Here is a 27981-nt window from a genome sequence, read left to right on the forward strand (position 1 = left end):
AAATTTCACAACCACTGTGAGATTTTATTGAAGCTTCTAAATTCCCAAAAATATTAATTTCAGTGTCAATGACAAAAATCTGTTGGATTAACAATTTTCAATAAAAAAGGCTTTTAGAACATCTATGAAATTGACTGGTGTCACAGGAGGAATGCTATTGATTATTAAGACAATCCATTAAAGTGTTATTTATGTAGCTAAAAGTCTTATTATCACTGAAAGCATGTCACCTTATGAAGCTGAAAACTCTCTAAACTGTTGATTCATTAGTATCAAACCACCACCATTTCTGCGATGTAAAATAGCCTAGGCTACATGTTTTAAATAAACATCTTTGTGCTTTTTATTTCGTATGTACAAGCACAAAGATTTTACATCGTTCGCAAATTACTTCTTAAATTGTTCATCTTGTAAAAAATCGACTTGGTAAAGTAATTGCAGCAATAAAATAAATACAAAATATACATCATTGATTGGCAGTGAACAACTATAACTGACGTTGTGGAGTAGCTGGAGGTTCTCAACCTTTAACCCTCGCTGACTGAAGACAAATTTACCGCAGTACCAACAACTATAAAGCAATTGAGCATTTATTGTGTGAATTTACCCCCTTAACAGAACACATTTATCTCAGGCTGAAACCTTAGGCTTAAGCAATGGCTTTTCGGAGATGCAGTCACATTGTTTACATTTTGCTATATTTGCTTTCCGTACTTTTGATACCAGTCTGACTAAATACGTCTAAAAGTCAGGGGTGATCATCGGTTACTGTCTGGGAGAGGCAGTTCAAATAGAAAAAAAATAAAAAATTTGTTTTTCAAAAATCAAATTTCTTTTAATAATTAGTCTGGTAATACGACAACCCACCGTGTTACGGTACTTAAGGCAGTTATTGAAGAATGACAGGCTATGATTTTTAAGTAAATTTGAATAAAAATGTTAGAAACAGTAAGCAAAATATGAAAAAAAGTCTGTGAAATGTGACAAATCAGGCTACATTTTCAAATAGCCATGGTTAAGCTTGTTGTATTGTGAACAAGAGTTAAATTTACACAAGTATTACATTACATGCAGTGGATCTTTATCTGTTGTTGAAACAGTAACTTGAATTGTTGCATTTTGCAATTGTTCTTGAAGCAAAAGTTTAAATTTGTGCAAAAAACCTCTTTCAGTATTGCTGTGTTCACACAAAATCACTGATACACCATTAGCAACAGCATCAAGGACATCATGATGCGACATTTCACCCGTCAAGTATACATTTGCTTTAACCCCATTTAAAACAGTGGACCCGGATCCAGCACATAAAGCTACAGTTTTAACATCATTGTCAATAGTAGCACCTTTGCCCAGAGCGACACGGACATATCTAATTGCTAGATGTTGTTTTAATTTATCAACTATGTCTTTGATGCTGGTGGCATTGACTAAACTGCACATTCGTCCCATTCCTGTATGTAGCAATGGTACAGGAGATAAATCCAGTATTTGCAGATCACTCATTTGCTGAGAATCCCACTCGTTTAAAATGGACGGTATATCCGAAGCATGGCAAACCATTTGAACCTCAACGCCATCTTTCACGGTTTCGTTTGTTTGAACTTTGCTAAACAAAACGCCCATTTTTTCTACAAACTTTGAAGCAGCCACAGCATCTTGAATATGAAGCTTAACTATTTTTCCAGGTGATGCAGAAGAAGAAATGCTAATAGGCTTGATCATGCTCACTTCTCCAAGTCCTTCTGCAAGCCAATCATTAACACCATTCTGAGCAGCGTCACAGGCGGTGTGAGGAGAATAAACTGCGATGCGGTTTTCAAGAGCCTTGATAACAATCCTTTGTTTCCAATGGTTTTCTGTTAACCTTTTTAATGAAGCAAAAATTGGTGGATGATAGGAGATGATCATGTCAGTATTCGTTTGTATGCTTTCATCTATTACAGATTCAGTGAGATCATTAGTCAGCAAGATATTCTTTACAGTGTGAGGCGACGAAGGTTGAACAAGTAATCCTACATTATCCCAACTAGCAGCAAGTCTTAGAGGGGCCAGTTTTTCAAGTGCTTGCAAAACCACGTTAAGATTCATATTTTGATGGTTACAAAACTTTCTGCGTTCTGTATTAGTATTTAAATAAAAGTGACGACACAACCTGTTAAGGTATTCTCCTGTATTCACTCCAAACCTAAGTGACAAAAACAAACAGTGAGATAATCAGATAACACAATGATGAAATACATATAAAACAGACCTTTTTTAACAATGAAACCAAAGAAGCGTTGACACATAAAAAAATAAACTGGGCCAAAGCGACATACTATTTACAGTTATACAAAAATGCAACGTCAGTTGTAGAAAGATCTTGCAAAGTAGGAATGATATATACCATCGGTAACGTTTTGTTTTTGGACAACTAAACTATGAATCAGATACGAGGTTGCAATGTTTATAGAGATATCACTGGCAGTGCTAGTGTAGCAAAACTCAATACTGAACTCTTACCAAAGCTCCATTAATCTGTTTTATGGATTATATTTTGCAATCTCTGTTTTATAATGAATAACATATATGACACATGAACAGATGTCACAAATTAACCTGCAACAAAGTGACAAACAGAAACGAAACAGTTGTCAAGAATTAAATATCTCGCCTTATGTACAGATGTCTCAAATGAAATCCCAATAATAACATAAAATCAAAACAGTCTGGCATAGGTTAATTGCAAGTCTGGCTTCCCGTATTTAATCCCATTGCCGCTACTTTATGGACAAAAAAACGGAGGCAGTTGCACTCTCCAGAGACAAACTAAACACAAAAAGGTTGGTTTTCTTTAAAAAAAATTAACAAAAAAGGCAAGGTTATATTATATTGGAGATTGAATTTTGCTATACTAGCACTGCCGGCTGGCACCGTCAGCAATAGGTCTGTGCAGTCCAACCTTTACGTCAAACACGTAAGTTACCCAAGACTTACATCATTCAACTTCAAGTCATAAATAACACCACCGAGCTATTCGAGTAGGAAGTTACTACGATCCTAAATCATTCAAGCATTGTGCCATAGCCGAATAGTGTCATTTGGGTTGAAGTCATTCGGACTGTGTAATATAGTCCTGTACAGTTTCTGTTACTAGTAAATGATATACAATGATGGAAATGGATCTAACAAGCCACCACATTTAAACTGTAACTGTAACAATAATGAAACCTCACTTGATAAACGACAAGTTTTAAAAACAATTTTGGCTTAAAAGTTTGAACACAGAGAATTTTTGTAATTATTGAGATCAATTTACAAGTAGCGTACCAACATTTTTCTGTAAATCCTTCAATCAGACAACTGGAGTGATCTAGTTGCTTGAATGTACATTGTACAAGCTACAAAATGTGATCTTGTCAACCGCTTATATTCCATGCAAAATGTGGAATAGCAACGCAGGAATTATCAAGCACATCTATGGAAACAACACTTGTTGTAAGATACATTTGAGTATACAACAAGTAACCAATACAACTTACATGACTGCTCAAGATAAAACAATTCTATTGAATATAAACCTTAGAAAATTACTTCAGTTTAAGCTTACATGAGTTGCATTTTTTAAAAATGTGATAACCGCAAACAAATAGTTCAAAAACCTAGATGCAGAAACTAACTGCATCTTCTGCAAAAGCTTCAAACACAATATCGTATCCATTTATAGTGCTAAAATTAAATTTTGATTTATTATTAGCACAGATGGAAATAATACTGTTTTGGAAATATTTGCTGAACAAAAAGTTTAGTTTCTGCATCTTTAACTCTAAACATTTATTTTTAGGATCAAAGATTCCTAACATAGCCTAGCCTACTCTGCTCATGCTATTCAAAAAACATTTTTTACTTCTTCTATACTACAACCGGTATATCAGACATAACTCATAAATACACTTTCGAAAAGTGTTCTTTAATCAGACTTAAAATTGCCAAACTCAGAAAATATGCACGGTAATGTAAAAAAGAGCAGCTCTTGCTTTCCATTCATAAGCATTTTATGGTGCAAGTGCATAACTCAGCATACAGGATATTCAATATAATTCAAAGGAAAATTTCAATATGATATAAAAACTTCCTAGTTATGAAATGAAAGAAATGTACTGTATAAAACACTGGTATTTCAACAAGTTGCAACTTCTTAAGAGACATGTTTTGAGACTTATAACTGAAAAGAATGCATGCATGAAAAGAAATATTACATACAATGAAAATTCTACAGGGTATGTTTTTTTGGAGTATCTACTTTTTTTCTATTCCATGACCCGACTTGCAAGCAAAAGTCTCACCAAGAGTTTTTGGTGGGCTAAAAGTGACACAGCCCAACAAAAAAATCTGATGCTGGAGATTAGAGTGCATCAGTTGCCCCTTTATTTTAAAAAAATTGGAAATTCAACTCGGCCCTTGGTAGTTTTGTTCCTATTCACCAAAAAACGTCATAGCCAAAATTTTATTGAATTTGAACTACATTAAAGGGGTCAACAGTGAACTCGAAATTTTGGAAAATTAACGCATCCGTTATCACAGTATGTACAGCAAGGTAAGGAAAGAAAAGTGGAATAAATACAGTTACACTGTAACTTCCATATTATGGTTATGTGTAAGAGCAGCTTCTCAGGCTGTTTAAATCGTAAATCAGTGTGTACATAAAACAAAATATAAGAGGTGGAAATGTTGAAGTGATGTCATTAAAATTAGAGAATTGGACGTCAGTGAAGCACTTGACTACTGACTATGCTCCAGGCCTGTGAACGCGTTACATAGACCAAATTAAGTTTTAGTAAAGTCGTTAACTAAGCTCAGACATGCACATATTTCAAAGCAAACTTAAAAGTTCACACCAACGTAGTTATATACCAAATTCATCATTTATACAATGATTCAACATTGTCAAACGTTGAATTTGTGCAACTATGGTCACTTCTCTCAACGGAATCGATGTAAAAGTTAATTTACGTTGCTGTTATCTATCCTCAAGCTTCTAGCTTCTATCTATCTTCTATCTAGCTAGCTTCGACAAACCATTAAGCAAGCATAACTCTAACTAAACAGCAAACGAATCAAATTATCAAACAACGTTTATTTCAACTGCATACTATACAACGACTAGTTTGTTGATTGTTCAAAGACAATAAACCATTGTGACGTACAATGGCCAGATTGCAGGGAAACTCCACAACGTGACCGACGGATATTCACAAAATAGCTTTAAACATCAAACTTTAACTTGGATGTTGACCCCCTTAACCAACTCCAATTGACAAAATATTTCACATCCTGTGTTTTTTCATTATTTGGAACAAAATTACCAAGGGCCGATCAAAAATTCCAACATCGGGGCAACTGATGCACTCTACTGGAGATGTTTCAACGGATTTGGGGTCTTTTTGGGGCACTGAATCCAAATATGGCATTAATTTGTTCGAATTGGCTCTATGTTTTGAATTATTTATGTTTCAATTTTACAAATACCAGATGACCGCATAGGCATCTCAAGAAGTATGGTAAAGTCATAATAATATGATGAGTGGGTAAACAACTATTTCTGGAGGAGAACAAACCTTATTGTGATAAAGACTATATATATGTATGTATACTATCGATAAAGACTGCAAACTTAGTCTTTACCTCACTTATCAGCTGCCCAAGCGCTGTTGGGAGTAAAGAAGTTGTAATAACAAACAATTTTCTAACTGATAGTCAAACATCTTAACAGTACAACATTTTTAACAGAGTTAATTTTTTGTTTAAGTGAATATATACATATATACTACTATAAAGTACTATATATATATAGGCTATACTACTTATATTTAATTCATTTGCTATTAACATGGCATCATCTAGACCAGGGATGTCCAACCTGCGGGCCACAGTGCGGCCCGCCAGTCATTTTCACTCCAAGTAGTATTTTGAACTTTGAATCTTAGCGTAATTAAATTGTACCAGTCAGCTTTTAGGGGCGCAGCAGTAATAGTATAGTATGGGAGCATCAGGATTATATAAGATATATATAACTATAAGACTAGAAGAGTTAAAGCACATGTTTAGTACTTGGGTAGCCTAGTGTTATTTGTTCCTATTTTCAAAGATGAAATTAATGCTTTTCAATTGTTTCTTTATGTACCGATTTTTCTTGAAATTTAATAGGTTCTGCGGCCCACTGAATTATTTCAAGTGACAATGCGGCTCACCATGATAAAAGGTTGGACATCCCTGATTTAGACTGTGTCAGTGCAACAATTTGAATTACCACCACCATTTGTCACTGGATTTCAATTTTGGCAGTTTTTCTGTGACGATATCCATAACTTTCATAGTTTGGAAGTAATAGTGCAAAAATGAAACAAACAGTTTTGTAGCAAATGGCTTTTTGAGCTTGCACATCATGCTAAAAAATTAATACATATTTACAAAATAGTGATTTTTAAACCTAAAACTTGAAAATATCACAAAACTAGAGCCGATTCGATAAAAAACAACATCCTTTTAGGATTCAGCACCTTAAATATACCTCAAAATCGAAATCAATGAAGCATCTCTGGCATAGAAAATTGTGTTGACCAGTGTTATGCACCATTTCACAGTGCATCACAGTTTCACCACCTTTTGAAAAATAGTACCAAGAATGTAAACTTCAATATAGCAAGGAATGTTATCTTAAGCAGAGCCAAATTCCTTCATCCATTTTTCATACTTTTCTAAATCTTGAGAAGAAACAGTTTTGGAGACTTTGGTACCAGCATCAACAAAGTCCTGTCCAGTTGTTGGAAGATGAAGCTCCTCTTTGGATAAATTCCTAATTTCTTCCGGTTTCAAACCAGCTATTCGTCTTCTCATAGACATCAAAGCAGCATCACGACACACATTGGTGATATCAGCACCAGAATATCCTTGCAATTTCTCAGCTATTAACTTCAGGTTTACATCATCTGCTAACTCAACATCTTTAAGGTTAATTTTCAACAATGCTTCACGGCCTTCAGCCTCTGGCAAGGGTATGTAAATCCGTTTTTCCAGTCGACGTTTAAGCGCTTCATCAATATCCCATGGAAAATTTGTTGCTGCCAATACCATTACCATCTTGCTGGCATCATCACCACCCGTTGCTCCTTCGACACCATCCATTTGAATCAATAACTCAGCCTTGACTCTTCTGCTGGTCTCATGCTCATCTCCAGTCCCACGTTTGCTTCCAATAGAATCAATTTCATCAATAAAAATAGTGCTCGGAGCATAAAAACGAGCCATTTCAAACAACAAACGAACAAGCTTTTCAGATTCTCCTCTGTATTTGGAGCTTAAAGTAGAAGAAGACACATTAAAAAATGTAGTTTTGCATTCTGTAGCTACAGCTTTCGCAAGTAATGTCTTTCCTGTACCAGGAGGTCCAACCATTAATATACCTTTCCAAGGTCGGCGGATTCCTTTAAAGAAATCAGGCATTAACAGTGGAAGAATCACTGCTTCTTCTAATAATTTCTTTGCATCATCCAAGCCCGCAATATCACTCCAGTGAATGTTAGGATTCCGTTGCACTATATCTCTTTCAATAGATTCAACAAGATCTTTATCATAACCAGTTGGATCAAAGCGCTTTTCTTCTTGTTTGGGAAAATTTGATTGCCCTGCCTTTTCAGCCTTCTTCACTTTATCGCCTTGGCGTTTCACTTGACGATCGTCTTGCTTTGAAGCGGCTGGAGGATTATAACCTCTACCCCCAACTGGTCTTCGATCGGCTTGTCGAGGAGCTGCTCTGGCAGCAGCTTGGGGATTATTTCTTCCCCGATTGTAGTTTGGAGATGGTCGATGTTGATCAACTGGAGTAGGAGGAGGCCAAACATCCGGATCACGTGTTGGTTCTTCAAATGCACTCCCTCGACCTGGTCTCGAGGGTGCAGTGTAGCTTCCTTCTATCTTAAAACTGGCTAAAGTTGCTGTTATATCTTTGATATATTCATATTCTTGACCAAGATCTTGTCGTAACTTTTGCCATGCAATACGAACTTCTGGTTCTTTTGATGGCAGGTAGTTAACTTGCTTTTGAATTTGTTGCAAAACACCTTGATAATATACCATTGCAGTGTCATAGTTTCCTAGAAGAGCGTATTCTCTTCCCATTTTAACATTTTCACAAATTTCATCAAGTGAGCTCATTATGACAACACTTTATAAAATAGCTAAAAATAAAACAAATGGCTGAGAATTGAAAGAAAATTTGTGACAAAGTTACTATACCAATTTATCGGGTCTGCTACTATTTGGTGAGTCCGATTCGGTGAGTCTGATTCGGTGAGTTCCTAACTTCTAACCCCTAACCCTAAAACGGCAATGATAATTAGGCTACGGTACCCAATAATTTAAAAAAAAATTTAAAAATCCCCCGTTAAGAGATCGGACTCACCGAAACGAGCCATTCCTGCATTGCAGCATTTGCAAAACATTTCAGAACCTACAGATATATATATTTTTTGTCTGCAAATAAAAGATCGTTTTGATGTTTTGTTTCATACTATATGTCTGCTACTATTCGGCTAGTCTGATTGGGCTAGCCCGATTCGGCTATTACCCTATTCGGCTACAGCCCGATTCGGCTAGTCCGATTTGGCTAGTCCGATTGGGCTAGTTCAATGTTTGGCTACAGTCTTTATCAGTTAGTTCCCTATTCGGCAATTTTTTGAAAATCCAACGATAATCCTTCTGTAATCCGACAAAATCCTTCTGTAAATCCGCCTTCTGTTTACTTAGAGAATTTTGTATTTTGCTCCACAATAGGCTATCGTTTCTTTTGCATTCTTGCATTTTATCCAGTGTTTACCTTTGAGTGCCTTCCCAGACGACAAAATCAGTCATTTTTACATTGATTCAACGTCTGCAGACGTTAAATCAATGTAAAAATGGCGGATTTTACTGTCTGGGTGAGCCATGTGATAAATTAAAGCCTTCGGTTGCGTCATAATGAATTGTGTGTAATTACCACCCCTTGACGAAGGAGCAAGACTACGCGCGCCGGTATTTAAAAGAGAATAGCTGAGAAAAAAGTGGGAAGCGAGGTAAAGTTGTTTACGATAGAAATGCTTGTCACAAAGCAATATTAACGAAATTCTGGAAAACCTTTTTGAATGCGCTGATTAATGATTTTAATTGGGAAAGAAAGCCAGAAGTAGACATTTTTTTATTCAAGTTAAAGTGAAACCACTCTACGTTGGACTAAAGTTCAAAGTAACTATCAAGTTGCCTTGCAAAGCGGAAGATCAAAGTTCGCAAAACCGGTTGTAAAGTTAATTTTGCCCAAAGATTAGGTCGTTGAAATCAATACTTAATTACTCGTAACTTTCACGTTTTGTCGTATCCAGGCTTTCACCCGGTGGTTGAAGATTTAGATTAAGTGGACGGGAAGGCTAGGAAGCCAATCTTCGTGTCCACCTTCAGGCATGCCTTTTAAGTGTTTTGCCACAGACACAGCTGCATGCTCTTGAGCGGTGTCGAACCGGCGCCCTCTCGATTGCCGTTTCAGTGTTCTTACCACTCGGCTATGCAGCCGACTTTCACGTGATATAGCTTATAGGCCCAATTTTTTTTTGTAGTCAGAGTGTAAAGATGGAGGTTTGATATTATCGAATTGAATCGCCGGTTAAGACTTACCGCAGGTTAATTCTCTAAATTGATGGACCGTGCATTATCGTAAAAACTGTCCATCCGCACATTTGCCACTTTGACTATATATAATATATGACTTTGTTTTAGAGCAGGGGTCACCAACCTTTTTTGCATGCGGGCCACTTTGGCAATAAGGAGAGCTGTGGCGGGCCACACTAATAAAATTTTAGGTAGGGTGACTGTTATGCTAGAAAAGAACGCATTTCGTACCCAGTATCCAGCGTTGCATGTTGTTCATATTTATGTTAGAATACCGCAGCAACAGAATTAATCGAACAACGCTACTGCCAGACCAAGCTCCTTTTACAACACTTTTGACTTTTTTAACAATGCCTAATAAACGAGGCCACTTGTTTTACGCACTTATAGCGAGGCGAGCGGTTTCATCATAATATTCATCGCCAAGCAAGAGTGGTGTTGTCACTTCGCTTCACATAAGATATCTTGCAATTAACAATTTCAGTAAACAAGGAAATGTTTGACACATCGCAATACAGGCAACAATAGTGACCTGTAAACATATCAGCGAAAAATAGGCTCTAACAACATGGAAAATAACCAGGCACTATGAAACAAACGCTTGTGGAAATCACCGAAAAATTGTAATTCATGAAAAGTCTTCCCTCTAAAAAAGCAATGAGTTGGTTTTTCATCTTTTTGTGACAGTCAATAAAACCGTTTTTCCTCTATTATAGACAACTGTCACTTGCGGTGTGTTTCTCGGCAGCCAATTTGTAGCAAGAATTGACAGCGATAAAGACATGTTTCGCCCATGAAGCTGAGCTCATCAGTATCGCACCGTATTCTTGCCACAAATTTATTCGACCGCCGCTTGAAGAAAGGGGGCGTTCTTCCGGCTATCAGCACAAGGCTGAGCACTCACTAGTACAGCCAGCAGTTACGATTCGCTAACCATATTCAGTGTAGCTTCGATTAACAACATTTTGCAGTACTTGCTTCGGCAGTACATATACTAAAATTGGAGCTATACAGAGAAGATTAGCATGGCCCCTGCGCAAGGACGACATGCAAAATCGTGAAGAGTCCCATATTTCTTCTAAAAAAAAATAAAAACATTTTGCTGTACTAAGCTAAATATTTTCATGATGCAATCAGAAAAAGTCTGCCAATTTATTATAAATTGAGTTGGCACACCGACCAATTTTGCCAAAAAAAACTTGCACAAAGAGAACACTGCTCATGACTCATGAGACACAATAATAATGAAACGCACACTACTGTTTACATGACATTTGCAAACTTAAAATAAGCAACCCTGTCCCTATGCTCACAGCGGAATGGCCCGTTTCGACTAATCCGATTCGGCGAGTTCCCTATTTGGCGAGAGCCTTTTTTGGCAAGTGCCCTATTCGGCAAGTTTTTGAAATTTTATTTTTGAAAGGGAATTATCGGGTATCGTAGCCTAACTGTTTTCACATCGTTTTAACATCGCTGAACTTGCACAAGGGGATAAAAATAAAATGTTTAAACTATTAAATTAAAATTCGTCATGTCAGTTCAGTTGTTTTTATTTCTGACCATCATATCAAAAACAATACACGTCAACATAGCAAAGGTAGAAGCGACAAAACGCGAACGCTAAAACGTGCTTGAATTCGTCATGTCCGTTCAGTTGTTTTTAAGGTAGAAGCGACAAAACGCGAACGTTAAAACGTGCTTGTGACCGAAGTAAGTTATTGAGTTGAAAGAAATTTGGCACGGTCGCAACACCTTCAAAAAAATTTAAGATGTAAAGAAAAAAGAAAATGTTACAAAAAAAAATCATGTTTAATGTCTATAAGTTAGTACTTTTGAATAGTTAAAATGATTAGTTTGGATCAACAAATGTGTTGCCTACAGCTTGGATTGAAAGGAAATTATCGGGTACAGTAGCCTAGTTATCCCTACCAGCAAAAATTTGTTCCAAGAACCCAGTTAGCCTAACAGTTCATTTAGTAACAGAATGAAAAGGCTAACCAAATGTGTGGCCTATCGTTTTAACGTCGCTAAACGTTGAAATCGTGTAAAAAAGAGAACTTTGATGACTAGGATACGTTGCAAGCAGTGGCGTATCCTGGTTGGTTGAGCAAGGGAAGCAATGAAACTCGTGGGGGAATAGAGCGTGCCGAAGGCACGTGTTTTCTAGGGGGGTCCGGGGGCATGCTCCCCCAGAAAATTTTTGAAAAATTACACTCAAATAATGAATTATACTGCTTTCTGGAAACACTTTTAGGGTAATTTTTGTATGAAATTTATTAGCAGATAAACAGCTATTAACTTATTAAAGGTAGCTCTTACACACGAACGGGCAAAGGGCAAAAAAATGCGACTATAATTAGAGAACACCAAAAACTCAGCTACAAAGTCAAGTCTAGCTTAGACCTCACATATCATGTCTTATTCCAAAGTCTATCCAGCCAGGATAACAGTGTAAAGCCAACATTTGGCTCAAACTTTTGCTTACAAGGCCGATATTATAACCATAACAGTGCCCTAGATTTTCTCATTACATAGCTCACTGGCACAACATCCAACAGAGCAGAGTTGCCAGACTATGAAAAAGTCTTAAAGTCAAAATAATACAAAGAAAAGGCCAAAACAAAGAAAATATTAGACAAAAAAGGTCAAATGGATATATTTACCAGTTTCTATCAAAAATAATAAAATTTACATATATATTTTATAACTTGTAGTGGATTTTAATAAATTGTAGCAAAAATAATTCTGAAAGTAGCCCAAAAAATAGCAAGTTAGCCTATAAAAGTAGCGGATGAGTTTTGATCCGCCACATTACGAGTATTAAACAAGTATAGAACATGTATTGAACAATGTTGAATATGGTTTCATCTGGTAAGGTTACAATATTAGAGACATATTGATTATTATGCATTTTGAAGAGTTATTTGAAAAAAAAACTAATTCGCGGAATTTGGCTAATCTGGCAACCCCGCGACTGGAAGCAATTTTTAAATCGCTTCCAGCGATTAGTTAAAAGAAACCTAAATTGCGAAAACTTTGCGCTGCTTTTTTCCTTTCTTTCAAACTTGTTTCTTCTTATTGCAAAAACGAGAGCAACGGATGCAATACGAATCTTCGCTTCCGTTGGCTTCCAACTTTTTTAAAATTAAAACCGAGTTAAAATCATACGGGGGGCATGAGTTAAAAACCGTTCTAAATCGCATTTAGGTAAAGAAATTACGAAATCGTTTTACTGAAAAATATCAGCTTCTCTTTTTTCAATTTTGACAGGGGAAGCAATGCTTCCCTTGCTTCCATTGAGGATACGCCCCTGGTTGCAAGCCTTAAAGCAGCCGGCGGGCATGGCCGCCAAGTAGTGCTTGAATGACCGCCTGTGCTACCTCCTCCGTCGGCCAAGTTTGGTCGCCGGTTTCTTCTAGCCAACTATTTAATTTCGCAATAGAATGATTGTGGATTAAATGTCGAAAATATGTAGTATCAAAGAGTGACGCAGAATTAGGTCAGCGCATCATAGTCACTACTGTTGCATTGAATATATCCAGCTGCAATCACCAGCGCTGTAAGTCTTGTTTGCAATTCCCGATGTTGATTTTAACAAAGTGTTAATCCGAAGTGCTAATTTACATCAGCTGGCAATATTGTCGTTATTATATCGATTCAATGTTGTCGGACATTGAATCGTTGTTAAAAGGGAGAACTTTGTTATTTGACATTCGTGGGTAAAACACGTGTCTTCATAGTTGAGAACGCTGTGGGTTAGTGACTTCACACTCTCAATGGTGACATCATAACGGAATAAATGGTCAGGTTTTATGAAAGGCGGCATGCAGTTGAAACAATTTACTGAGCTGCGAGCAGTTAAAACAATTTAGGGTCGTTAGATGGTCCCGCAATACCGGATTACAATCCCGATAAAGCATTTAATGCGTGGTACAACGATTCTATTGCAGGACGTCGCCCAGACTTCAACAACGCTAAGTGATCATTTTAACATTGTTGCAATTTAATGCTATTTACTTGTGCTATCGTTATTGTATTTTGGCCTCCAAGCACGCAGATTTGGCCGACGAGAAGGAGCTCTCGGTAGGCGATGGCTGCCGAAAAAAAAAACACGAGTTTTAAGGCCTGTGTTGAAACTGAGAAACATTCACAGAAGCCCTTCGATAGGTTGCATTTTTAAGATTATGCATTTTTAAGATAATGTATTCAGACGTTGAATCAATGTACAAATGAACTGTTAGGCTAAATAGGTTCTTGGAACAAATCGAAGGGCTTCTGTGAATGTTTCCCAGTTTCAATGTATCCTAGTCAGCAAAATTCTCTTGTCTACACGATTTCAATGTTTAGCAACGTTAAAACGATGTAAACATGGCAATTTTTGCTGGTCGGGATAACTAGGCTACTGTACCCGATAATTTCCTTTCAATCCAAGCTGTAGGCCACACACCTGTTGATCCAAACTAATCATTTTAACTATTCAAAAGTACTAACTTATAGACATTAAACATGATATTTTTTGTAACATTTTATTTTTTTTATTTTTCCTTCATTTTGTAAATTTTTCTGAAGGTGTTGCGACCGTGCCAAATTTCTTTCAACTCAATAACTTACTTCGGTCACAAGCACGTTTTAACGTTTGCGTTTTGTCGCTTCTATCTTTTTGTACACCTTCGCTATGTTGACGTGTATTGTTTTTGATAACATGATCAAAATGAAAAACAACTGAAATGACATGACGAATTCAAGCACGTTTTAACGTTCGCGTTTTGTAGCTTCTACCTTTGCTATGTTGACGTGTATTGTTTTTCATATGATGGTCAAAAATAAAAATAACTCAACTGAACTGACATAACAAATTTTAATTTAATAGTTCAAACATTTTATTTTTATTCCTTTCTGCACGATTTCAACGTTTAACGATGTAAAAATGGCAATTATAATTCGGCTACGTTACCCGACAATTCCCTTTCAAAAATAAAATTTCAAAAACTCGCTGAATAGGGCACTTGCCGAAAAAGGCTCTCGCCGAATAGTAGCAGACCCTGCTCACAGACAGACGTTTTAATCAACCACTGGGACAGTGTGGCTGGACATCGCATTGTAACAACTTTAAGCAACCCCCACCTAGAACTAGGCTATAATCTGATTGGTCGGTCGGTGGAATCGTAGGCTATGCAATGCGAAAATATGCTTCCCGGAAAGTATTTTTTGCCTTTGTGCTCTTTAACTCAAGAGAAATATTTTTGGTTATACTTGTACGCTGATACCTTCCGCGGGCCGCAGTTAGGCTAGTCGGGCTAGTCACCAACTGGCGGGCAGCAGATGGCCCGCCAGTTGGTGACCCCTGTTTTAGAGCATCAAATTTATGCTATCTCCGTAATTAAGTCGTATGTAAGTTTTTACATGTATTTTGAACATAGGCGCCTAAGCCGTGGGGGCCAGGCCCCCACGCATATTTCTGCGTGGGGGCAACTTTTTATGCTGTATTGATACATAAAACAATAGATGAACTAGCGATCGGCAGCATGAAAACATTGTTTGAATGCAAACCGCAACAGCTTCGCAACAAATAATCAATAGAACAAGTAGCGATGCTACAATCCCACAAATGATTTAACGTCTGCAGACGTTGAATCAATGTAAATATGATTGATTTTGCTGCCTGGGACATAGCAAAAATCTACCATTTTGTGTTGATTCAATGTCATCAGATGTTGAATGCACCCAAAAGAAAAACATAATTTGCTACGTAGACGGACCGTGCGTTTAGCTTTATGAGCTTGCAAACAGACTTGATGTCACTTTCGAAAGTCAAAACCTCTGCACTGCAGTGAATTGCGCGGTGCCCAGTGAATCGCTCGCTGTGAAAATGAACTTGAAGTCTCGGCCCGAGGTAACCACTAACCAACGCAACAAGAGCTGATTCAAACCGCATTGCGCACACGCCGCATAACACCATGTAACAAAAAATTAGTTGTGTCAAGTTTTTAGTATTTTTTGAAAGATATAGTTAATTAAAACATGCTTCTAGCAATTTTTTTCCACAAGTGTCGTTTAAAAAATATTTATTTAAGGTTTTTGAACTTCTAGTACCCTGTTTCTCAAGCTCTTACTCTAAATTCCTTATAAGGTCGGTAAACTATGACATCATAGTGGCTATCATTTTAGCTTCATCACTGTAGCTTGTATCATAACAATGATCTTTGTTTGGTCATAGTCGCGGAATAGAGCAAGTAGGCTACAAAATTTCAAGATGTTTTTATTCACTATCAATGTAATCAGAAAATATAGAACTTAAAACGTTTCAATCATTCATTGTTTCTTACTGTGTTCTGTAAAAAGCTCCAGCCTAAATTGCAGATAAGTTGGGAATTGAATCATCTCGTGAATGCAAACTTTTTGCTATGTTTGTGGTCTATCTACAGGCCTCGAAATTCCGGCGGTCATGGCGGACATGACCTCCGGAATGACCTTGAATGTCTGCCGAAGCCGACTCATTGGTCGGTCATAAATGACCGCCGCAAAATTCTTGACAAAAATAGAGCTAATGCAGCAAAAATATATTTTAAATTTGAATTGTTACAATTGTTTGTTTTACGCGAACAAATACGGAGCTGAAACAATAATAGTACAGGCAATTGCTTTAAAGATCACATTAGAGTGGCGTGGTTAACGAGCTGATGGCAAAAGTAGCCATTTTTACATCATTTCAACGCCTTGCAATGTTGCCTTGAAATAAAGTTGTCTGAACTTTTCGGCAGGATATGTATTCTAATTTTAACAATGAGGATTATTGCATTACATTGATCGTTTGTTAAAAAGAAACGTCACAGAGAAGCAAGTCTCAGCTGGGTTCCGCACGTGCTTAGGCGAATGTGGCGACCTTATTCACGCTGATACTGATAGAAACAGAATTTCTGCACAGAAGGGAGGGTGTTAGACTAGCACTATTGTGTTAGTTAGTTAACACTATTGAGTCACTAATGCGCATTTGCCTGGACGGTCCTGACATGGAGATTTACAACCCTGCGCCGGCAGTAATCGCTTGGCAGTGGCACAAGCACAACGATTCTATAACGCGAAAACCACGGAATAAGTGATCATAGTTGCTTTTGTAATAAGGAAATTTGGATTGTTGTTTTCAATTGTGTTTATTGCGTGGTTACACGACTGTCATTAACGCACTGATTTATTTGCAAGCAATTCTGCTCCAGTATACTTCAGGGTCGGTTAATTAAGCCATCAACCATTGCAGAGTTATTCTGTTGTAGAAAATCTTATTCTATAAACACGACTACACATTACTGTAGTGTGATTTTGTGCAAAATCTACATGTAAAAAATATGTCCGGTTGAGATATTAAATGTCCGCTGAAAGGGCCAGTCCGGTAGGACATGCTTGACCGCCGGAAAAAAGTACAAATTTCGAGGCCTGTATCTATATCAGTAACCATATCAGACCAACAAGAGAAATGTGCAATGAAACAAAGCTAGAAGCAAAGCTTTTATACTTATGAAATGTATTTTGGTATGGAAATTAGTGACCAAATTGACCAAGTTAAAAGCTGTGCACCTTATGTGATCTGCAGAACACATCGGTCCAATTTAGATGGCTGACCAAGGGAAAACGACATTTGATGCTACAGTATTTGCTAATTCAAGAGTTTGGAGAGAACCCCGAAACCATACAGAAGACCGTTGTTGCTATATGGTTGACAGCTCACGGTTTAGAAAAACAAAAAAACGATATGACATTGCATATTCTTCCATATTATGTTCTATTGCACCTGTTTCGCATAGCAGTCAGCAGCTGAGTTGCCGATTCTCAAACCCTAGAGCAAAAAAAGCTGCATAAGACATGGTAGTGTCTCAAGATATAGAAAAAGTCTCTCATGACGAATTCAACATACCTAATACAGACATAAATTCAGAATTTTGGTAATAGGCTCAACGAAACAATAATTATTATCACTTTTTGGAAACAATGTGATAAAAGAATATGAAAAATGGTGTGTTTCATGTCCATAAAAATGCATTTCCTGCACTCCCATCTTGATTGTGTTGATCCCTATGGGTGATTGATGGAAGCGGAAAAGATGGTGAAAGATTTCATCTTATATGGAAAGAAAATATCTAGGGCGGTGGATTTGCAACATAAAATGGGGGGGGGGGGGGTGTATGGTCCGCAATACGAGAAGATTTCTCAGTGTATAGACTCAAGTCACACAAATGTGACCACTTTTGAAGTGTTTTCATCTTTGCATGATGCATATATGGCTTATATCTGCATTTTATTTCTTTGTGTTTGCATGTTTACACGTTTAATAGAAAACTATGCTGGTTAATACAGAAAATCTCTGAGTAAAACTAACAATCAGAAAAAGTGACATTTTATCAAAAGTAAGGACACTTCAGAATTTTTTTTGCTATTTTGGTGATTGGTTTGAAGTAACAGAACGCAATACATAAAAATTTTTCCGCAACTAAAAATTTTCCGAAATTTTGTTACATGGTGTAATCAATGCAGTAACAAACTCACGAAAACTGAATGGCGCACACATGACTGTTGTCATAGAAACCCGATCAAAGGCGGAGTATGCGCATCTTTTGTTTCATCTGCAACGCGAAAACGCGCGTTTTACAGCGGTCAGTCATAAGTTGCGATATTGTAGTGAAAAGGGAGAAATGTCAAGTCGAAAACTTAATCAAACATCTCTCCGTAACTATTTTTCAAGGGCTGCTTACGGATGTCAGCAACTTTTAAATTTATTCAAGGTGACATGCTGCTGAATTGATGTAAACATGATTGATTTTACTTTCCACAGGTATATTTTCAAGCGTATGATCAAGTTAGTATTAGCATTCCATTTTCAAAACATTGTCATTCCATTTACAGTGTACTTTTCAGTAAACCTTTTCGTCTCTTGTTTCATGCTAATAAATCTAGTTCTTTGCTAAACTTTATATTGTGCTTAGCTTAAAGAGTCACAGTCCATCAACCGCTAGCTAACGCAGACGCATGTCATGTGTTTGCTTAACCAAAGTGATCGAGTTTTGTTTATAATAGTTAACGGTAGGTCGAACATAGCGATAACTTTGAGTGTGGCAATAAAAGCAATCCTAGTGTGACGGCATAATTACATCATCCATCTGCGTGACATTTGCTGAATTTACGTTGTTGCTGATGAAACACGCTTTCGCCCCCACGGCCAAAAAAATAGTTAGGCGCGTACATACGCGCCGACTTCCGGGGGGGCCGGCGCCCCCCGTAAATTTATAGTTGGGGGGCAACAAAAATGGCTATTAGAAGTGGTGTTTCAAAGATAAAATACTTCGCGAAAGAGATTTAGATCATTTAAACGGACAGAATGCCGAAAGCAAAAAACAGCCTAGCCTGCGTTGCTCTTGCCCACAAAACAGCAGCTGATCGCATGGCTTTCTCTGGAACGTAAATTACTACTGAGATGCGCACGACACGCACGCTGACAGTCGCACACTGCTTGTCTTCCGCGCGTGAGGAGCAGCTTCAAAGTCAAAACGCGTGATAGCGAAAAAGCGAATGATTGAATGTTTATTCTCATTTCACGAGTTATCCAAACGTTTGTTAGATTTTTAAATCGATTTTAGCAAACTTTATCGAGTTGAAACTACGACACAACAAACAATTACGTGAATACAGCTTAAAAAAAAATGCATTTTTCAAAACTGTCACTCAGTGTTTTGCTTCAATAAGCACTGTATATATAATATATGTATTGTGAAAATATTTACATCTCATACACTCATCAATATACAACACTCATCTATATACACTCCTGCACTACCGTTTATACTCGTGGATAGATCGATCTCATGTATAAGTTGTTTGACCATCTTATTCCCGACACTACCATTCAATGGTTCATTCTAAGTATTGGCATTGACATACCATGATCGTTGAAGGTAAGGAAATTTCAAAGTTGAGTGTAGAGTAACTTACGCTGCTGGAATAGTCACGTAACCATTCACAGCAATATTAAGTAAACCAGCTAAATTAGAGGCACTATTTTCAACGAGGTCTTCCCGTTTTGAGGTCAATTATGATTGAACAGAACACATTGTTTTGTTCACAATGTGTGAGAATTAAATCGAAAACCGACAAAAGAAAAGGTGTTTAATGGTCTTTGTCGCAGATATTGCCTGCATTAACGACGTCTCTTACCGCTATTATCACCTAGCCAACCTGACATCATTGTTTTATGCGGCCGCTAAGATTTGACATCGACTTCAACAATCATGGAATGTTACGTAATAAGAACGATTATATCCTACACGCAAAAATAAAAGAATTGATCTCTTAAAACAGCTCTTTCTGCTGTTTTGTCTCGTGAGCTTTGCATATTGCTCAACAAGTGTATAAAATTTAAAATTGACAAGAAATCATTAAATTTGAAAATTAAGTTTGAATCACTGCAAATAAACGTATTCAAAACTTTTGCTTCGCGGCCGATGCCATTTTACACTCCGTAATCTACGTCGGCAATGATTTTGCCACAGTAAAAATGCCAAATGCGTTCATTATTAAAACTACCGAGCTGGAGACAACGGCTTGTCCCGTGAGTAAGTTGAACCTGTGTTTTTGAGGTGAAAATCACTTGCGAACATCTCGACCTATACTCGAGTATATACAATATTCGATAAAAGACTATAAAGGCTTTCGATAATAAACAGAGGAGAAAACACTTCACCGTTGTTAACGCTTTGAAGGTAAGTAATTAGCAAAACGAGGTTAATAAAACTGATAGCGGGTTTCCACTCTGCTTGAGATCATGATTTTTTTGCGTTTTATTTCGATAACTTCACTGTCTTGATCGTTGTTATTCACTCGCACGAAAATGAAATGAATCGACTTGTTTTCCAACTGTTCCAATTATGAGCTAACAATATCAAAATTTTTACGACTGGGCGTATGCGTTTGCGTAAGTAAAACTTATCGTCTCAAGCAGCGATTCTACAAATTTGGAGTGCGACCTCGGTGTCAATATAAACAAGACAGTAAGCTTAATCAAATACTATTTTAATTAAGTAAAATAGCGTTATGGTTATGACGTCATAACCTTTCTCGCCCCCCAAGGTTTTTGGAAAAGTCGGCGCCTATGGGCGCGTATGATTTTGAACAATAACACACTCGATCAACTAACAAAACACTTCTGTTTATCTCATTAACCTGTATTGTTAATCATAAAAAATGTTGTTTTGATGTAAAACACATATTTTGAACGAACCCAGACAACAAAAATGACGGATTTTGCCGTCTGGGAAGGCACTCAAAAGTAAACACTGGATGAAATGCAAGAATGCAAAAGTTACGATAGCCTATTGTGCAATAAAATACAAAATTCTCTAAATAAACAGAAAGCGTCGTTGGATTTACAGAAGGATTTTGTTGGATTACAGAAGGATTATCATTGGATTTTCAAAAAATTGCCGAATAGGGAACTAACTGATAAAAACTGTAGCCAAATAGGGAACTAGCCCAATCGGACTAGCCGAATAGGGCTGTAGCCGAATAGGGTAATAGCTGAATCGGACTAGCCGAAACGGGCCATTCCGTGTTTCATAACCCTAATTTGGTCAACTTTTTGTCAACTAATTTGGTCAACTTTTAACCCTAATTTGAACTGATAGCATTAGTAACTTTGACATGACTTTTGTAAGCATAAATCTATGTTTCAACACTAGGCTGTAATTACTCCACAGACTGATTGGCTGTGAGTTACGACAAAACCATACTAAGGGTATACGACATTCTGATTAAGCCAACCTGACGAGAGACACCTCACCGCAGGGAAAATATCACTGCAACACTACTTTACACAAATTCTAGTTTATTCTTGACTTGTGCATTATATTGCATGTTACAAGGTCTGGACTTTAATGTTGAGATTACCAATCCAATTAATGCTTTTGAATCACAGCATGCCCTTGCTTTGACTTACTTTACACATCTGTTGACTTATTTTAGAAAATAGCAACAAAGTACCGTTAATTTTAAAACTTCCAAATCCAATAAGCTACCGTATGGTTGCTTATTAGGCTGTTGCAGATGCCTCAACCTTCTCAAGTATCGCTTGACTTTTTTGGTTCTGTCTATGCAGAGATTAGATGAAACCAAGAAAATGAAATATCTTCTGACAAGTGTCAAACCCACAACAATGCTTGATATGAACGACTCGGCTACATGTCTTGTAATGCAAAGGAGTTTATTTTTACACAAGTCAGTTCAATCATACATAGCTAAAAATCGATTTCGATCAGCTAGCAGCTAGAATGCTAAATTATCTTCAGTTAAGCTTGTCCAAATAGAAGGTACTGGTAACCTTGTGATTTTTTTTGCTTTTATGTCTATCCTACTAATGAGGAACAGACCATAGACCACATCATCAACGATTGTATCATGTTCAAGCTGCCTGACGGAGTGAAAGGTCTGCGCATTTGGGATGATGTTAACATAGGCGCCGGGTTTTGAAAATTGCCGGGGGGGCAAACTTTCTAGCCGACTGATTGTTTACATCAAAATGCTGATGTTTGTTTGTCAGCATTGATGTTTGTTTGCGTCTATCTGCCATTGTATATCGCCAAGCTTTATAATGTAGGCTCAGGCCTCGAAATTCACGGCGGACATGTCCGCCGTCACAGCATGTGGTGTCCGCGGGAAGTACCATCTAGATCGGTCATATTTGTCTGCCGAGAAACAACACAGGAACTAGCGATACAAATCGTCATTGCATAGCACGAACAATTATTGCAATAATATATTTTCCAGCGCATTCTAGCGCGCATCTACAAAATGTGAATACTGTATCCCTTAGCTTCCATTCAAGGAGGAAAACTTTCGATTTTTACGTTGCTTCAAGGATTGATGACATTGAATCAGCGTAACAAAGGTGAATTCTTCGCTAAGAATCGATAGGAGTACAGGTACTTCTACGCTAATCACGCAGATGCAACAAAATTTGTTAAGTTTTGGTATTACAGTAAGAAAGAAAAGACCCAAGGAAAATTCACTTTCGCTCACATGACACGCAAAAATAAACTTAAAGAAAAAAGCCTGTGAAACTTTGCACAGCAGAAAATAGTAGCGTCATTGTAGAAATTTTCCGACTCCTGCCCAGAGTATTGTGACGCAATAAGCCACACGACCTCGTTCGGGGGAAGTTAATCAGTTATGTGACGTATTGACCAGTTACATGGCGCTTTGACTCTTCAAGCGCAAGTCGTTGGTCTGATGAAAGCCTTTCAGAGTGACTTTACTGATTTTTTAAAAAGCCTTTTAAAACCGTAGTTATAGTTCTGAAATAGCGAAGAATTATTATCAAGATAAAGATATTAAGCATGACGATCGACAGCTAAAACTGGTGTGTCCGCCGTGAGACTTGATTTGTCGGCCGAGATAGCTGCTCAGACCGGACACGTTTGTCCGCCGTCAACAAAAACGAATCTCGAGGCCTGTAGGCTACTTCGAATTATATGCTAGTCACTTTGAACTTTAGCTCTTAATACGCGAAGATACTAAGCTGAGCAAACTGCACCTCGTTATTGACACTCCCAAGAAAAAACAAAGCAGAAGAAATCAAGAAAAACGTTTTTCAATCATTGTTACAATGCTTCAACGGCACCATGCTGGCGTTTATCAGCTACCGTACTTCTGTTTCTTTTGTTATCTTAGGAGCAGCGCTCTTGTTGCAACAAGTAGACCTTTTAATCATAGGCGCCGACTTTTCAAAAAACCTTGGGGGGCGAGAAAGGTGATGACGTCATAAACATACCGATGTTTTACTCCATTAAAATAGTCTTGATTAAGCTTACTGTCTTGTTTATTGACACCTAGGTCGCCAACCGAATTTATTAAAACCGCTGCTTGAAACGATTAGTTTTACGCATGTAGTACGCGTTCAAAAATGGGAAAAACCAACTGAAAAAGGTGATCTGGTACTATGACACGGTTCTGCTGTTATCAGGTGGAATAAACATTAAATTCAATAAAACCTCAAACCCCGGCAATCAACAATAAAACCTGCAGGGGTTCTAGGTTTTATTGTTGATTGCCGGGTAGAGTGGTTCAAAAAAATACTATTTTCTCAGAATCTTTCTCCACAAGGCTTAAAATGTGCCATTTCCCCATAGAAGTGCCCTTGCAAAAAATTAGACTGATTGGAAGTCGTTTAAAGGTCAATCAGATTTTCACTTTTTTACAACATTCTGCCTATGTCAAACCCTATCGCACACAGGCCGATATTGTGTGCAAGACTTACAGAGAGGGAAATGCCCCCTATTGTTTTGAAAACCACAGCAGAGAATGAGCTAGACTTCTATATGATGCAGAATTAAACTTCGTGTGTATGTAAACAGATTTATTAACTTAACACCCAACAAAGCAAAAATCTTATTTTCATACTAAACTATCGGCATCTACCATTTTTATTGAAAAACACTCGAAACCGGCAGTAGTCTCATCAGTCATCACTTCAATTATTTTGATAGGTTAAATAAGTTTAAACATAATACAATTTTCCTTTTATCACAAAGAGACATCCATATCACGATAAATGAATTAAAATACAATGTTAGCATGAAGGACTGTGGTGTTAAATAAGATATGACATTCGGCCACTGTTTTCGTCACAGTCTCATTTCAGGCTTTGTTGAGATTAAGGGTTGCTTTGGTTGGCACCGGAAGCCTTTTCCTGTGGATGCTTACTAACTGCAGTAGGTACTGGTACTGTTTCTGAGTCTCATGAAAATGATTGAAGTGATGACTGATGAGACTACTGCCGGTTTCGAGTGTTTTTCAATAATAATGGTAGATGCTGAATTGCCGATACTTTAGTATGGAAATAAGATTTTTGCTTTGTTGGGTGTTAAGTTAATAAATCTGCTTACGTACACACTAAGTTTAATTCTGCATCATATAGAAGTCTGGCTCATTCTCTGCTGTGGTTTTCAAGGTGATAGCGGGCATTTCCCTCTCTGTGATTCTTGTACACAATATCGGCCTGTGTGCGATAGGGTTTGACATAGGCAGAATGTGGTAAAAAAGTGAAAATCTGATTGACCTTTAAACGACTTCCAATCAGTCTAATTTTTTGCAAGGGCACTTCTATGGGGAAATGGCACATTTTAAGCCTTGTGGAGGAAGATTCCGAGAAAATAGTATTTTTTTGAACCACTCTATTGCCGGGGTTTGAGGTTTTTTTGAATTTAATGTTTATTCCACCTGATAACAGCAGAACCGCTGCTGGCGTAACAAAGCTTCGATGGCGTAGAGATAACACAATGAGTCTCAAGTTCTTTTATTCGTGAGTTCGAGTTCTCTGTTAATTTTCAGTAATATTATGAGTCTCTGTTAAAATTGAATTTTATGAGTAAATCTTATATTATGAGTCAAAATTGTTTTGTGCAGAGGTATATAAAGCACTTTCATTTTTGTAAGCATTTATTTCTGTAGTACGCGTTGTCGTAAAATTTTTGATATTGTTAGCTCATAATTGGAACAGTTGGAAAACAAGCCGATTCATTTCCTTTTAGTGCGATTGAATAACAACGATCAAAGACAGTGAAGTTATCCAAATAAAACGCAAAAATTCATGATCTCAAGCAGAGTGGAAACCCACTATCAGTTTTCTTAACCTCGTTTCGCTCATTTTGCTAATTACTTACCTTCAAAGCGCTATCAACGGCGAAGTGTTTTCTTTTCTTTTTTTCATCGAAAGTCTTTACAGTCTTTTATATACTCGAGTATAGGTCGAGAAGTTCGCAAGTGACTGTCACCTCAAAAACACAGGTTGAACTCATACACGGGACAAGCTATTGTCTCCAGCTTGGCAGTTTTCAAAATAAACGCATTTTTACTGTGGCAAAATCATTGCCGACGTAGATTACGGAGTTTGAAATGGCGTCGTCCTAAGTAAAAGTTTTGAATACGCTTATTTGCAGTGATTCAAACTTAATTTTCAAATTTAATGATATCTTGTCAATTCTAAACTTTATGCACTTGTTGAGCAATATGCTAAGCTCACCAGACAAAACAGAAAGAGCTGTTTTAAGAGATCGATTTTTTTTATTTTTGCGTGTAGGATATAATTGCTCTTATTACGTAACATGCGATGATCGTTGAAGTCGATGTCAAACCTTAGCGGCCGCATAAAACAATGATGTCAAGTTAGTTCGGTGACAATAGTGGTAAGAGACGTCGTTAATGCAGGCAATATCTGCGACCAAGACCATTAAACACCTTTTCTTTTATCGGTTTTCGATTTAATTACACATTGCGAACTAAACAATGCGTTCTGTTGAAGCATAATTGATCTCACAGCGGGAAGACCTCGTTGAAAATAGCGCCTCTAATTTAGCTGGTTTACTTAATATTGCAGTGAATAGTTATGTGACTATTCCAGCAGCGTAAGTTACTCTACCATCTACTTTGAAATTTTCATACCGTATGAGAAAGCCATGCGATCAGCTGCTGTTTTGCGGTCAAGAGCAACGCAGGCTGTTTTTCGCTTTCGGCATTCTTGAAGTCTGTTTAAATGATCTAAATCTCTTTTGCAAAGTGTTTTATCTTTGAAACACCACTTGTAATAACAATTTTTGTTGCCCTTCAACCATAAGTTTACGGGGGGCGCCCCCCCCCCCGGAAGTCGGCGCGTATGCTTTTAATTGAGATCGATCCGCAATGAAGGTCAAACTGATGCAAATTTGAATTTAGAAACATTTGCTTTAAGATTTTTTTTAAAATAATTTTGCGGGGGAACAGCCCCCGAGCTTAATTCACGGGGGGGGGGGGGGGCGCTGCCCCTCTGCCCCCCCGGAGTCGGCGCCTATGGATGTTAATGTCATTTTTATCCGGGGTTTTGCTAAGTTCTCTTTCTATGAAAAACAGTGCTAGTGCTAACAATCTCTCTGTGCTTAGTTTTTGTCTAGTAAATGCTGAAGTTAAATTTTAAGTTAAGTAGTAAAATTTTGTCTAGTACAGTGGTTCTCAACCTTTTTTCTTTCGTGGCCCGCTTTTGTTTGCATAAAAGTTCTGTGGCCCATTCAGTTTTTATGTAAGAAAAAAATTACAAAAAAGGTTTATAAACAAAAAGCAGCAGAACATTGCCTTTGGAATGTTGCTGGAATCCCCTTATTAAATCCAGGCGCTGACGCTTCACAGTATCTTTTTTTCGTTAAAAAAAATTCACATCTTCATCCTTCTTGTAATTTGGTTGACTAAGAACTATACAACATAATACGCATTGTCCTTTTTCTTTTCTGTTATCAAAAATTGATGTAGGCTGCAGGGGCACCGGAACGATTTGACTGGGGGGGCAGGATTGTAAAAAAAGGGCACTTTTGTGGCTGAAAGGCCATTTTTTTAAAGTTTTAGGCAAAGAACAATAGCACGGAAGGGCATCATGTTATGTTATAATGATGTAACATACTGTGATACAGAATTTTGTGTGGTGAATATTATTTTGAGGCAACAATGAAAGATTATAATTCAAAGGCTAAAAGCGAACAGCAGAAATTGTTATATTGCAAAATGTGCAGTAGCTTACATGACCTCAACAGAGCATCATTGCCCCCTGCCCCCCCCATCTGCAGAAAAATTAAAGGCAGGGGAAATTTCGCCCCCCCCCTGCCCCTCGCTTCCGGTGCCCCTGGTAGGCTGCATACTGAATGTAATTTTTATCAAACTTAAAGATTCAAGTACTGTATTGTCAATTCCTCCCAAAAATAATCCACAAAATAAAATGCTGCACGTAGCCTACTAAAAAGCGGATCTGCAGAAGTTCAACAATTAAGGCTACCGCTTATAAAGATGGCTTAATTGTAACCACAAACCAGTAGTCTATTACATCATAAAGTGTTGTAAAAACTGGGTTGATGTAAAACCATAGATATTTTACATTTATAGTTTCGGGAGAGAGTTTGCTTTTTTATACCAAAGACAGGCAAGACACAACAATAACACAGGGTTGAGCATTACAACAGTATATTACATATTTACAAATAGTTCAACATATCAAACGTTTTCGACTTAACTTAAGTCCTCATCAGGAATCTGTAAATAATTATAAACTACAATAAATTTCACTTCTTGACAGTGACTACCGTAACTAACTAAAAGCATCGAGAAACACGCACGATTGAAAGCACTGGAGTGGAAAACATACAGACAGACGAAAAATTACATTAAGAAAAGGCAACTGCATGATTAAGTTACAAACGAATTTGCACCACGGAGTACGTGATACAACTAGGCTAATAAATATTAAGGAGAATG

General features: G+C 37.4%; 2 protein-coding genes and 1 non-coding gene across 3 annotated transcripts; 1 reads left to right on the forward strand and 2 right to left on the reverse strand.

The window, feature by feature from the left end:
* Nucleotides 1-1056: 1056 nt before the first annotated feature.
* LOC145767647 (NIF3-like protein 1) lies at nt 1057-2148 on the reverse strand. The gene has a single exon (XM_082579512.1). The coding sequence runs from the start codon at nt 2086-2088 to the stop codon at nt 1060-1062; it is 1029 nt and encodes a 342-aa protein (XP_082435638.1). The 5' UTR covers nt 2089-2148; the 3' UTR covers nt 1057-1059.
* A 37-nt stretch (nt 2149-2185) lies between these two features.
* On the reverse strand, nt 2186-8200 carry LOC145767646 (katanin p60 ATPase-containing subunit A1-like). The gene has a single exon (XM_082579511.1). It carries the CDS (start codon nt 8191-8193, stop codon nt 6697-6699), a length of 1497 nt encoding a protein of 498 aa, XP_082435637.1. The 5' UTR covers nt 8194-8200; the 3' UTR covers nt 2186-6696.
* A 2445-nt stretch (nt 8201-10645) lies between these two features.
* Nucleotides 10646-10752, forward strand: LOC145767725 (U6 spliceosomal RNA). Its single transcript, XR_014288876.1, has one exon. It is a non-coding gene; the product is annotated as a U6 spliceosomal RNA (small nuclear RNA).
* Nucleotides 10753-27981: the final 17229 nt, after the last annotated feature.

Source organism: Aplidium turbinatum, chromosome 3 (assembly GCF_918807975.1).
Source record: "Aplidium turbinatum chromosome 3, kaAplTurb1.1, whole genome shotgun sequence".
NCBI classification, from domain to species: domain Eukaryota; kingdom Metazoa; phylum Chordata; class Ascidiacea; order Aplousobranchia; family Polyclinidae; genus Aplidium; species Aplidium turbinatum.